Source organism: Saccopteryx bilineata, chromosome 8 (assembly GCF_036850765.1).
Source record: "Saccopteryx bilineata isolate mSacBil1 chromosome 8, mSacBil1_pri_phased_curated, whole genome shotgun sequence".
Lineage (NCBI taxonomy): Eukaryota > Metazoa > Chordata > Mammalia > Chiroptera > Emballonuridae > Saccopteryx > Saccopteryx bilineata.
This window is the reverse complement of record NC_089497.1, coordinates 30,099,877-30,114,318: the sequence shown is the minus strand read 5'-3', so window position 1 is coordinate 30,114,318 and position 14,442 is coordinate 30,099,877. Positions and strand designations below refer to the sequence as shown.

The following is a 14,442-nucleotide window of genomic DNA, read 5'->3' as shown; positions in this document are numbered from 1 at the left end:
AGGCCCGTGAAATACAAGAGAGGGGCTAAGCTTCCTAAACTTTTCTCAGCTGGGGTATAAAGTAGCTCTTCAACAGTAGCTTCATCTTACTTTTTGAAGGAAAAAGGAATGTTCTCTCACACTTCTTTGTTTTCAGCTAAACCGCATGTGTGAATGAAAGACAAGGAAAGTGTTGGTTACCCATACTTCTGTGCTCTGAAATAATACATAAATTTCCCAAAGAATGTGTTTTGGGTGACAGATAAGCAAATTGAATTGTAAATACTGAATCTTTTTCTTCAGCTCACATGCTGTCTTATCCTAGGTGTACATATGTCTTAAGAAATTGCTGATACTGGTGTCACCCTTATTGGGTTTTTGCATAAATGAGGTTATTCTGGGTGGAGCCTTAAATATTTGATTTGAGTATTTAAGTAGGTTGTTTGATGATGACTGTTTTGGCCCATGGTAAAATGCCTTCCAGGACAGTCTTAAACATATCCTATATCCATGTTTGGGTGATACCTATATGGTAAAAAAAAAAAAAAAAAAAAAGCAATATTTTGCTGATGTTCATTCAATCAAGGGGATAAGTCCTGTCTGTATTAGCTCCTTGTCAGTACTGAAAGCCCCATCTTGTCATCATGAAGCATACATAGCTCATGGCATATGTATTACCTCTTTCACCTTTACGGCGACTTGCCTTTTAGAACCAGCTGGAATCCAGTTCCGTACTGTTCTCAGTTCATCAGCACAAGAGGAGGAAGGAAAGCGAACGTTCTTTGAACCCAGTGTCAGGGCCAGTCCCTGAGCTAGCCGTCTCGTCTGTCTCTGAGTCAGCCGTCAGCCACTTCAGTGACCGATCTGACATCCCAAACACCTCACTGTCTTGAACTTTTACTCTGATGATCCTAAGCCTTAATTCTCTCCATCACTTAGCTTTTACCAATGATCTTCAAGAAACACAACCAAGCTATTTTTTTTTACCTACTAAATATTGCCTACTGAATATTATTTTTTGCTTTTTACTACAATAAACTTAAGGTGATTTTTATGATACCTCACAATACATCAAGAGAGCAGGCATCACACTGGGTGAGGAACACAGAACGGACTGGAAAGGGAGGCACAGGCTCGGGACAGACGCAGTGGACCTTTCTACCTCTTACGGGCTTCGCTCCCTTTGACGCTGGGCTTTCTGCCAAAGCAGCACCTTCTGTCCTGCCAGGAATTCAGCCTAGGCTTCATGTAGGATAGGTCACGTCTCAGTTTGGCTTGCTCTCTCTCTCTCTTTTTAATTAAGTAAGAGGTGGGGAGGCAGGGAGACAGACTCCCGCATGTGCCCTGACTGGGATCCACCCACTAAGCCCCCCTACAGGGTGATGTTCTTTGCCCATCTGGGGCTGCAACTCTGTTACTAGGCAACTGAGCTATATCAGGGCCTGAGGCAAGGCCATGGAGCCATCCTCAGTGCCCAGGGCCAAATTGCTCAAACGGTACTAGCCATGGCTGAGGGAGGGCAGGATAGATAGGGGAAGAGAGAGAGAGAAGGGGAAGGAGAGGGGGAGGGGTGGAGAAGCAGATGGTTGCTTCTCCTGTGTGCCCTGACTGGGAGTGGAACCTGGGACTTCCACATACTGGGCTGTTGCTCTACCACTGAGCCAACCAGCCAGATTGGCTTTCTCAAAACTCATGCATTTAACTGTGTAGCAAGAGAGAACAGCTGACTTTATGTTTGTGCGTGCAGACCTAGGGAAAAATCCTGAGCCTGAAAATCTACCCCTGTAAGTGAGGGCAGGAAAGACCAGCAAAAGAGGTGGGCCACTCCAGTCTGGCAGAGAACAGAGTTTATTAAGGGGAACTTACATATGACACATGGCTCAGGCTGTTGCAAGGCAACCTGGATGCCACCAGAAGAGCAGAAGTCTAAGATCAGAAAGTAAAAAAAAACATTTAGTAGGGACTTGGGTTGGGAGATCTTCCCCTTCTATGAGAATTCCATCTGTAGCCTGATTTTCAGATGTTCATGTGGCCACAGCCTTTGGAACCTGGCCCGGCTGTATGAAGCATACATGTTGGCTGGCGGAGGTGGTGCTTCCTGGTGTGAGGAGGTGACTGTGGGAAGGAATACGCCAGACCAGGAGCCCTACGTTCTCCTGTCTCAGTGCAGGCTGTCCCCGTAGATGGAGGGCGTGTTTCCACAGGTCCTGATTGTATTAGGATAACAGGGCTCCACCAGAGACTGATAGCTCCTTTCCACCCAGAAATGGGAGTAACTGACTCACCCTGGTGACACATCCCATTGCAGAAATGGTCTGTGTTCAGGGACTGTAGGGTTTGGTCTCTTTATCATGGTTTGTTGGTCCATGGCAAGTGTTGGGACTATTGCTGTGTCTTTTGTTTTCCACACCTTTTCCTTTGTGGGTGCCTCGGTCTCACTGGTCAGCCTGGTGTATGGAGCGGTAGGCCCCACAGGTTAGTCACTGAAATGTATTAAGACTTTAGGAAAGCATCTTCATCCACCAGCCAAAGTAGGTTTTCAATTAATAACTTTTATCTGTTGTTTAAGGTCACCATTTTTCCATTCTACCCACCCAGCTGCCTCTAGGTTATATAGGACAGTGATTTTCAACTGGTGTGCTGCCAGAATTTTTAAAATATGTAATACCTGGCTCTGGCCAGTTGACTCAGTGGTAGAACATCAGCCTGGTGTGTGGATGTCCCGGGTTCCATTTCTGGTCAGTATATTGGATCAGCTGTCAAGGTTCACATGTGATTACCAACCAGCCAGCTCCTGATTTAGCCCATTGTTTCAGACAAGTGTTGGTGGATGGTTGGATGGGAGCTGCCATACAGATAGATGGAGTGTCCTGGCTGGAGCCATTAGTATACCAAGCTCCAGCCAGAACTTCCCATGTTCCTCCCTTGTAGGTTGCAGGGGCTGACTTGGGGATTGGAGTAGGAGCATTTGGAAGGTTGGTCTATTCAACAGGCCCTGATAATTGCTGCATCTCTAAAGACAGAAGACTATATGATAGAGCACTCCCCTGATGTAAGTAAGCATGCCAAGCGTGGCATTTAGTGAGCGGAGGAGTCTGAGCTGTGGGAAGAGGCAGGTTGGTGGAACATGTATGTCCACTCCTTGATGGGAAGGTGTAATGCCAGTGGCCGAGGCCAGGCAGGTGCACACTGGATTTGGGCAGACAGTAGAGGAACTGCAGAGCCGGAAAGCAGTGGGCCTTTCCTGTTTAATAGATTCTTGCAATGGTGGGCAAGCAAACAGGCAGGGGAAATCCGCTTCTCATGGCAGCAGGTGAACGGACAGCAAAACGGTCCCTCACTCTGGCGGGCTGGCATTCTGCCGTCTGCCCTTACACAGGCAACACGCACTTGGCACTGCCACGTGCACTAGTCATGCAAAGTGCAAACGAGAAAGCCTAACACAGCGGTTTCCCCAGCAGAAGGGAAGTTCCTGCTGTAACTGGCTGTTCTTTGGTAAGAGGGTCCACATTGTCGATAATGGCTGTTCTGCTGAGGTGTGTCTGATACCTGCTTCCTTCTATAATTGAGCCCAAAATCTATGGAACACTCTTTCCTTTTATTGTTTTGCCAGAATGCCCAGCCCATGCCTTCCGGGGTCACTGAGGTATCTAATTCACATGGTAACCCTGCCTGCGAGATTTCAAGGACTTGAAATCTATGTGACCAGTAGTTTTTCCTTCTCAGAGGCAGACCGATGTTGGGCTCCCCAGTCCCACGTATGTCCCCGTCTAACCAGGCGATACGATGCGGGAAGGCAGTGGGCTAGGAGGTGTATATTTACCGGTACCCCAGAATTCTCACAAAATCCTGTACCTCTTTCACCCGTTGGTGGGTAGGTTAGGCTAGCACTTTGTCTGTGACAGCCTCGGTGACAACACGGGGCTTTCCTGACCATGTGACTCCACGGGACGTGACTGTGCTGCCCGGACCTGGCATTTTGTGCGTTCTCATTGCCCACCCTCTCTGTGGTGGGTGGTCCAGTAAAGCCTGCAGGGGTTTCTGTAGCAGAGGCAACTTTTCACAGGTTACCATTCTTATCAATATAAGGAGACCATTTCAGAGGTCAGGAAGGAAAACGATGACAGGCCCCGGGCCACCCCCTCACGGCAGGTGGCGGGGCTGGGTGACTTGCATTGAGGGAGCGCTTGGGTGTGCCCCAAGTGGGGATCACATTCTCTGTCAGTTTCCTTGTCACTGTGACGGCCTCAGCCCTGCAGCCGTGGAAGCCTTCAACCCGCCCGTAATTGGTAACCCAGACTGAGTGGTGGCTGAGTGACAGCCAGCTTAAACGCGCTAGGGTGGACGAAGGAATGCAGATACTGAGCAGTGGGGTTGGCCGGCGAGCCTGTCAGAGCCAAGCGGCGCTCTTGGGGTTGCCAGAGCCTGACTATTCATTTCATCGACAGCCGTTGCTTATCCATCTTAATGTCCCTGGTTCAGGAGCAGACTGTTGCGTCAGGACAGCAAAAGTCTGGCCGAGAGGGGTCATTTTTGCAGAAGCAGGATGGATTTCACTCACAGGTGCCACAATCTTTATAGCCTCTGTTGCTGCTGCCTTTTGATGAATGTCAGGGCATCCCCAATGCAGGAGGTTAGCGTTTGTTATCAAGAGTCCGCTTTCTTTAGTGATCAGAGACCCAACTGAGGCAACATAAAACACAGGAAATTATCTTGATAGAACACAGAATCTTTATTCTGTAGGCAGAAAACTTGTTATAGTATCTTACGAGGAACAGACAAGTAATCTAAGGAAACTTTGTGTTTTGTAACAGAAAGACAATCAAATTCTACTGTTACAACAGCTTACCTTTAATATTTAAATTTACTTAATTAAAACCTGTAAGGCCGGTGGCCAAGGCCAGGCAGGTCCACATTAGATTCAGGCAAATGGTAAAAAAACTGCAGAGCTGGAAAGGATTGGGCCATTCCGTTTCATCAAGGCTCACAACGGCAGACAAGCACACAGGTGGGGAAACCGCCTCTCAGGCAAACAAACAGCAAGATGCCCCTTCATAGTGGTGAGCAGGCAATCCGCCATCCACAAATCCCCCCCCTCCCCGTCATCTCTCTCAAGCACAAGCACCCATAGCCTTAGATAGGCTGTGCACACGTGCCGCTACCAGGTGCTCACGCTCTAATCAAGCAAAGTGCTTGCAGCTGGTACACCAGCGAGCAAGTCTAACACAGCTGCCCCTCACAACCACTTTAACCTTAGCTTGACCATGTGTAGTGCCAGTGGTCGAGGCTAAGCAGGTTCACATTGGATTCAGTGACTGAACTGTGGAGCTGTAAAGTATTGGGCCATTCTCGTTTATTAGATTCTTGCAAGGGCAGGCGAGCAAACAGGCAGGGGAAACCTCTTCTCGCAGCGGCAGGCACGCAAACAAGAGAACTGCCCCTCGTGGTGGTGGGCGAGTGATCCACACCAAGGGAAAGTACCTGTAGCCTTACGTAGGCTACACACACACGTGGCTCTGCCATGTGCTCACACGCTAATCATGCAAAGTGCCAGTGAGCAAGCCTAAGAGCTGTTTTCCCAATACCATGCATTAAAATTGTTTTTCTCCCAAGATTATTTTCCCCCCATAAACTTTCCACAGTTATTGCTAAAGCTTTCACTTAAAACCTTTTATTCTACTTAAATCTATTTAATTTATTGGTTCTTAACAATCACATGAGATTACCCACAAAACTTCATGAGACTTTAGACAAAAGCAGCCTTCATTCTAACTTAACTGTTTTTGCTTCCGTAAAAGAAATGTTTTCTGTTCAAGGAACCTTTCCTCCCTCCCTCACCTCCACCAGCCAGTCTCCATGCTAACAGAGTGTAGACATTCTAATGTCTTTCTCTGGTTTCAGTTCTTCCTGTAGTTTTCTAACCCTGGCTTCTGCCTCTAGCTGGGTGTCAGTGGACGAGCCGCCTAGAGGAGGTAACAGCCTCCCGCTGCAGCCCTGCAGTTCAGTTTTCTGCCTGGGCATAATGTAGTTCCTCAAACAAGTGTATGAGATCAGCTGGTATTTTGGAGGCCTGGTACTATACAGCAGTCCACATGTATCCAGTATAGGTGACACCCTCCCCACAGGGATGTGGATGGATTTCCCTGCAGATGCCCGTTTCTTAGGTCTCCAAACTGGCTCTCCAATTGTGAGTTCCCACAGACCCAGGGAAAAGCCCCGAGAGTGAAAATCTTCCTCCACAAGCGGAGGCCCGGAGAAGATCAAAGAGACAGGCTGGCCACTCCAGGCTGGCAATGAACAGACTGGAATTCCTACGTAGGAATCCTACGTAGGAGACAAGCCCTGGGTGGCTGCAAGACAAAACGGATCCCTGCGCCCCCGTGGCAGGTGCCGAAGGATTTTAAGAGTAAAAAGGGGTCGGGATGAGGGGATAGTCCCGGGACTAGGATGTGAATGCCCCCAAGTGTGGAAAATTACATGCCTGACCAGGTCAGGACAACAGCTGTTCCAGCTGCAGCATGCAGTGGGAGGCGGGGGGAGGGGTGCTGGTTATGTCGGAATGAACCTCGATTCCGATCAGAGGGTCTGTGAGGGGCTCGCAGTAAGCCAGCTGCCCCCTCTGTCCCCGGGGCCAGCTGGTGGGTCCGGCAGCAGCCGCGTCATACAGCAGCCTCTCCTCCACACTCTAGGTTTAGAGAACAAGCAACAATAACACACACAGACATACTCAGCACATATTTTTGTGTCACATGTTGTGCCAGATGCCCGTCATGTTGGACAATCCGTCCAACCGCCCGAAGATGGAGGTGATACGCTCCCACTGGTAAACATGTGAGGGCACTCAGGTTGAAGGAGGAAAACCGATTTTTTGCCTAAGGTCCCGCAAGCCAGGAATTACGTGGAGTTGGGACATTTTTATCCACTGCGCCACCGCCTGGTCAGGCAAAGTTGGGACATTTTTAATTAGGACAGTGACATGCGGGGTGATGGCTGTCTTCATAGCACTGCGAAGTGAAGGTGCAGCAAGGGAGGCCGGAGTAGCAACCTTGACTGTTTCATCACTGCAGGTTTTAGGCGAGAGTCTCCACACCCACGTTAGTTCCAGGTCTCAACTCGAATAGCGCCCAGCCCAATTGCGACATTTGTTCAATGACCTTCATTATCAAGGAAATATAAATTATGCTCCGTGCTTTATAGTTATGAAGGCAAAAGAGTACTTTATTTTAAGGTTTCCATTTCCACTTAGTTTACCATCAGAAAGGAGACAGCATTGCACTGTTTGGAAGCGTGTGCAAACCAGACTTGCGCATTCTGTCCTGCATTGCCCTGGTTGAGGTGAGCAGAAACGGGAGGGAAGGAGTGAGAGCAAATAATACATACTGTTGTTTAGATGCAAAGAAGTAGTGTACCTGTTTAAAGCCACAGGCATTGAAATAGAAGATCTGTTGTGGAATTGTCTATAATAAATTGGTCTTTTGCATTTAATTTAATGGGAAAATGAGAACTTGCTCATTTCTGTCTTTGAAGTAAACGTGGGAATAAATGTGTTTTAAGGTTTTATAAAATTTATATGCTCTAAAGTTTTTTTTTCTTTCTTTTTTTGCATTTATATTTCAGAAAAGATTGTGTCAAGGTTTTTATATGCAGTGAACTATACTGTCACTTACTATAAAAGTAAGCAAGTAATTAGCTGAATTTACCTGTGCTGTGATAATTGAAAAATCAAATAGGTGCATCTAAAGGTATATTAAAATTGAGGGTGTGGGACACATTTTTAATAGTTTTTTTCCCTTCAGTTTTTAAAATAAAATTAGAAAAAGGAATTGTAAAATTGTAATCTATAACACTTAAAAGTCACTTTAAGCACTGAATAAATGAAATGTTTATTTACATTTTTATTTACATCTTAAGGCATATGTTCACTTCCTATTGACAGAGAGAAAATGAATATTCTTTAATGTTTCTGAAAAAAGTTTTCAATATGGAGTGGATGGATGTGTAAAATTTTGTTCTGAATAATTTTTTTTTGTTCTTATCTAACATGAGAAAGGAGTAGAAAAGCCACTAGCTTTGAAACAATAGAACTGTTGATTGATCTACACATGCATTAGGTTGTGTTAATGAAAGATAAGAGGATGAGGAGAGAGAGAAAAAAATATTCTCTTTTACAACTTACTGGGTATTTTGAAAATAATAGACTTACATCATTTTCTTTTACTCTTCCCTTTCCATGTGTTTATTCACAAATACTTAATATTTGAGCCATTGGGGAAATCCATCTGTATAACAGCCTTGCCTTTTCTTGGACTTCATTTCAGGTGGGCCAGCCATGAGAGGGTACCTTGTGGCCATATTCCTGAGTGCTGTCTTCCTCTATTATGTGCTGCATTGTATACTGTGGGGAACAAATGACTATTGGTAAGTTTCATTTTTGCTATTTAAAAATAACATAGAAAACACAAATGATATTAAAAATCCCAGTTCGACCTAGTACCCTGTACCTTTTATCTTTAACAGTTTAAAAACTGGCCTGACCTGTGGTGGCGCAGTGGATAAAGCGTTGACCTGGAAATGCTGAGGTTGCCGGTTCAAAACCCTGGCTTGCCTGGTCAAGGCATATATGGGAGTTGATGCTTCCAGCTCCTCCCCCTTCTCTCTTTCTGTCTCTCTCTCCTCTCTCTCCCTCTCTGTTTCTCTCTCCTCTCTAAAAATGAATTTAAAAAAAAGTTTAAAAACTGATAAGCAACACCTTTTTATTGACTTCCCAGTGAAAGCAGTGGTGTTGACCCCCATTTGGGATAGAACATTCTTTATATGTGTTTCATCTCCTTGAACTGATGGAGTATTTTTGGAATCAGTGGTACTTGACTTTTAGAGCCTAACATGCTTGGATGAGAGATTGTTTGATAAACGGTGGATACTACATATGGTTTCCTTTGTTTAAGAATATTTGGTAAATGATGATACATGTGTATTTTGGAATAACTTTGACTTGAAATGTTACATATAAAACTTTGAAGAGGTAAAGGTAGTTTTATTGTAGAGAGAAGTCATATGATAGGATTTTCACCCTTTTCTCCACTGTCAGTTTTCTGTCTAGGAATAAAGTTTGGATAACCTTTAAATCCTGAATGGGTAGTATGTAGTATGTGATTATATCAAAATAAATCACAAGACAACCTCCTGTCTTAGACAAAGTTTAGCTCTTTATGCCAGTGTTGCTATAGTAGATCCTAGATCATGTTTCTAGCTTGTGCTTACTAGATAAAAATATAAATTGATACTTTTTAATGTCATATCATCACTGGTTGATTGAAAGGTGATTATAATGCTGTTCCTGGAAGAAGGTTGAGCAAATGGTCACTGGAAAAGATCCAATGTGAGGTGGGTGGGTTTAGCCATAAGTTTTAGGCTTTGGATTAAATATTGAGCTAGAAAACTTAGTCTGACCGTATACAACATAAAAATTATACCACAGGAATCTCCCTCCGTCTCTTGTCACAAGACAAGAGAGGAAGAAGCTTATCAGATAGCTACTTCCCTATAAATCCTATTGTTGGTCATGGGAGAAATGATAAAGACAATGGAAAGGGCCTAAATTTAGCACAGTCTTTTGACATCAGGATCTGAGGAATGTTTATGTCACTTCTAAGCTAATGTATTACTCCAGTCACAGAAAGCACGGTGGAAAATGGCCTCAACTGGGTGTTGCTGTGAACTTGCTTCCTTAAAAACTATGCAGACAGCGGCTGGGGTGGGGCAGGGATCAGAGTGGTCTCTTTGCCTCTTTGTCCTGCCTGGACACCGCGCGGGCTGCCAGCACCATGCGGATCTTGATTTTGGAGCATGTGTTTGATACCCCTGGGAAACTGTTAGAGCAGCTGCAATGCAGACATATGTGAACCCCATGAACTCAAGTGTGGCTGGAATTGATGTACTGGACAGACATACCTATTCTTCTGCGAAGTTGCAGAGCCATGGACTTTTCAGCACAGAGTGGGGACTGCCTTCTGCTGTGAAATCCCTTATTGGCACAGCAAGAACCAAAACGTGTGTGTCAGAAAGAACATCCTGTCGTTGGTCCTGTAGAGCAGGGGTCCCCAAACTTTTTACACAGGGGGCCAGTTCACTGTTCCTCAGACCGTTGGAGGGCCGGACTATAAAAAAAACTATGAACAAATCCCTATGCACACTGCACATATTTTATTTTAAAGTAAAAAAAAAAAAAAAACGGGAACAAATACAATATTTAAAATAAAGAATAAGTAAATTTAAATCAACAAACTGACCAGTATTTCAATGGGAACTATGGGCCTGCTTTTGGCTAATGAGATGGTCAATGTCCGGTTCCATATTTGTCACTGCTAGCCATAACAAGAGATATGAAGTACTTCCAGAGCCATGACGTGTGTGTCCCGCATCACCGGAAGTAGTATTGTACGTGAGCGACACTGCGCTTTGCGGATGCATCCTGTGCACCTCTCACTGACCACCAATGAAAGAGGTGCCCCTTCCGGAAGTGTGGTGGGGGTGGTGGTGGATAAATGGCCTCAGGGGGTCACATGCTGCCCCGTGGGCCATAGTTTGGGGACCTCTGCTGTAGAGAAAACAATGCAACTAGGTCCACAAATATTTTATTTACAAAAGAGGTTTCAGTACATGAGAGACTTAATTCAAACCACATCCTCAGGACCCAGAAGAAAACCTGTTTTGACTCAAGAGGCTAAAATCACTGTGAAAGGAGTCAGTAGTTATCTCAAAGGGCTGATGCCAAGCGCAGTATCTTCAAATGCTAACGAAAGCCGAGAAACAAGGGAATGGATAATACCAAAGTTGAATAGTGAGACTTAAGAATTGATGGCCGGCAGCCGAAGCATTTGTAGAGAAATGATGAGAGTTGGTATACAACACCAGTCCCTCCCATCTCTACTAGCTGCCATTATACTTATTTGTTATTTTAAAAAATACAACTATAATTAGGTAGATTTTAAAAAATAAGCTAGAAAAGGCTCTGTGACTTGATCAAAACAAAGAGGTACAGGGTTTCTAAATAAAAGGGAATATCTGAAATTATTAGTGTTGTTTGAAATGACTATCTGGTTTTGAGAATTCTAGGATTTTTTTTTATTTTTTTTTTTCATTTTTCTGAAGCTGGAAACAGGGAGAGACAGTCAGACAGACTCCCGCATGCGCCCGACCGGGATCCACCCTGCACGCCCACCATGGGGCGACGCTCTGCCCACCAGGGGGCGATGCTCTGCCCATCCTGGGCGTCGCCATGTTGCGACCAGAGCCACTCTAGCACCTGAGGCAGAGGCCACAGAGCCATCCCCAGCGCCTGGGCCATCTTTGCTCCAATGGAGCCTTGGCTGCGGGAGGGGAAGAGAGAGACAGAGAGGAAAGTGCGGCGGAGGGGTGGAGAAGCAAATGGGTGCTTCTCCTGTGTGCCCTGGCCGGGAATCGAACCCGGGTCCTCCTCACGCTAGGCCGACGCTCTACCGCTGAGCCAACCGGCCAGGGCGAGAATTCTAGGATTTATGTGAAAATTTAACACTTTTTTGAAAAGTACTTGGGAACGGGTGTTAGCATATTGAATCTCCTGCAGGTAGCATTCGAAAGCTTTCCATGCATTGGGCCTCCACCAGGGTTCAGACCAACCCCAGCACAAAGGGCCGCCTCTAAATATACCAAGTGCCCTGCTGCGGTCAACTTCCAGAGTGAACTCACTCTCCGTGGAGAAACTGTGTAGTTCTAAAAGACATATTAATCGGTATAAAGTAACTTACTCTGCTATAAACCACCATCAACAACCACAGTATTTTAATTTGGTACTTAACTGTCATTTTTTTTTTGAGTGAAAATTATCATTCAAGTATTATTTAACTCCAACTAAAATATGATTTTATTGTATTAGAAGAGAGAACTGTATGGATTTGCCAGAGTTTTGTAACTTAGTGCAGACATTACCTTCCGTGGATTTGAACTTTCCAACTTGCTGTGTTGTGTCACGGGCTGGTTGTGTTAACTGAAAAGATAAGTCATTACTGGACTTTCCCAGCCCTCTCAGCTTAAACAAAAGAGCGGCTTTTCACATCTGTTAGCATTTCACGTTGGCCGAACCTATATATCGCCACAAGTCAAACTCATGGTTCTGTAATTGCTAAAGCATAATATGTCTGGTTATTTGAATATGATTACTTTTTGAAGCAATTGTAACCACAAAACATTTTTTCACGTGAGGAGCTGTGCATCATTTGAAAGGACTCAGACAATGTCTTGATCCGAAGCATAAATCGCAGGTCCTTAATATTTTCAACAATGTGGTGCCACTGCGGGGTGGGGGTGGTGGGTGTATGGCCAGTGGCCACCGCTGTCATGGCCATGCAGGTGCAGGTTCTCATTGGATTTGGCGGGGGGAGCAGTAAAGAAACAGTGGAGCCGAAAAATAGTAGGCCATTCCTTTATTAAAGTCTCACACCGGCCAGTGAGCAAACACACAGGGGAAAAAAACACTTCCCTCTTCATTCAGAGCTCACAAAGCTACGTAATCCGTGTGATACGTAATCCGGTTCCACAACCAGCAGAATCTTCTCTGGTTTCTCCTCGAATCAAAGGCCTCACCAGTCTCAGCGTAGCTCACAAAAGCCTCTCAGCTCTGGTTTCTGGAGAAAACCTCTCCTTCAGCAAATATTGATATAACAATGGCCCTTCCCAAGAAGGAAGGTAATTTACAATTTCACAGACAATATACCTGGCGCTGCCCAGCGCCATTTTTAACAATAAAAGTGAGCAAACTCAAAAAATACAAATTTTACAAACTCATTTGCCCAACAGTGGGAAAGAAGGAAAGGACGGTAAGGAGGAAAGAAGTTATTGACCTGAACTGGCCAAAATAAGAATTGCTTTGCAGCTTCTCCTTCTTTTTCTTTTTACTCATTTTGGGTGCCAAAGGGCAGCTACACTCTGTAAAACAATCCAATAGATATATTTTGTTTCATATTATGTAGCAGTTAATTATCAACCAGTAAAAAATCTCTTGGATACTTGGCGGTTGTTACATATAGAATATCTCTGTTGAAAGATTAGCTCTTGCCTTTATTTTTTAATGCTTAATATGATAAACTTCTAGTCAAATTTCCTATAAAAGAAACCAGATAAGATATGAACTTAAACCACAGACATAGTATACCAAGCTATTTAAAAACTAGTGTTTTTCTACTTAAAATATTGTTTAGCTTAAGACTTCTTAGGACATTTGCAAAAACAAGTGAAATTTAATAAGTTTTTTGATTATTTTCTTGTAACCAGAGATGGTTTTTACAATTGAAATAACATTTCAGCTAAACTTAACACTGCTAACTACTGATATTTAATAAACAAGTTGCCTTGTATAATTTCTGTGAATTATACTTGATCTGAAAAAGGTGTAATGGATACCCTGATGATAAAAAGATTTCTTAACACACACTCAAAAAAACCTGTTAAGACAGATAATTATCTTTTTTAGAAAGGCACCCAAAGTTTGTCTTCACAATTTAAAATAGTTTGGTTTATATCTCTTAATAACCTTAAAAATCAAGTGATACACTTCATTTTGTCCTCTGAATATAGTTTTTATAATTTCATGTGCTGGTCTACCATATTTGTATATAATTTCCTTACATATAAATCAAGGAATTATTGGCATTTATAACATTCACAAAAGATGAATTCCACAAGGACCATACTAGCCTCATAAATCAGGGACCTAGCAGCTCTAACTATGAGGATTTAGTATTGCCTCAAAATTAAAAACTGGAGTCTATCCATGAGGAGTTTAGATAATTTATTTTAGTTAGAGTCTTATGGAAGAAAATGGATTAATTTTCTTTTTAGGTTTTTCACATAATTGATGACCATTAATAATGAATGTTCTTATATTGGGCTATTTTCCTCTTTCTTGGCTAAATCTGGATCCTGTCACCCTGTCCCCTTCATTTATTTTTCTTGGCCTTTCACAATAATACCCTTTTAAACTCTGGAGACAAATGTTCCATTCAGGAGACACACAGGTCTAACCTGTGCCACGAACAGGGACGTTAGATATGACTCTAAATAGTGCATTGTGCGGAGTTACCGGATCACAAGGCAGGGTGTGTACAACCTGCTGGGTCAGTGTTTCTATAGTGTTCGCTGCTGGCAGGTGTCCCCGGATGTGGCATGGAGGACCTCGATGGCTGTGTGCACTTGGGGTGAAATGGGTTTCACAGGTTTTTGGGAACATTTGAAAACCAAGCCAGGGTGTGGCTTCCCCCGGTGCCGTAATTCAAACCCTTCTGTGAGGGTCCTTTGATTCACTGCTCTTTGAACCTCTTGTGGGTCGCTCATTACTTCAGCCTCTCCCATCTCCCTTGCCTCGCATCCGTGAATCTTCAAATGTGCACAGGACTCGGAGAGGTTCCTCTCATACTTCAGGGGTTGCTG

The 14,442-nt window shown here is 44.2% G+C and overlaps 1 protein-coding gene and 1 pseudogene across 5 annotated transcripts in view; both read left to right on the top strand.

Moving 5' to 3' along the window:
* ST3GAL6 (ST3 beta-galactoside alpha-2,3-sialyltransferase 6) overlaps nt 1-14,442 on the top strand; it is a 92,666-nt gene that overhangs the window by 30,206 nt on the left and 48,018 nt on the right. For all 5 annotated transcript variants that reach the window (XM_066241501.1, XM_066241503.1, XM_066241498.1 and 2 more), the window contains one exon: nt 8,298-8,397. In XM_066241501.1, coding sequence (XP_066097598.1) covers nt 8,298-8,397 — 100 coding nt within the window. The remainder of the gene's footprint in view (nt 1-8,297; nt 8,398-14,442) is intronic.
* Nucleotides 9,804-11,661, top strand: LOC136312156 (PRELI domain containing protein 3B pseudogene; annotated as a pseudogene).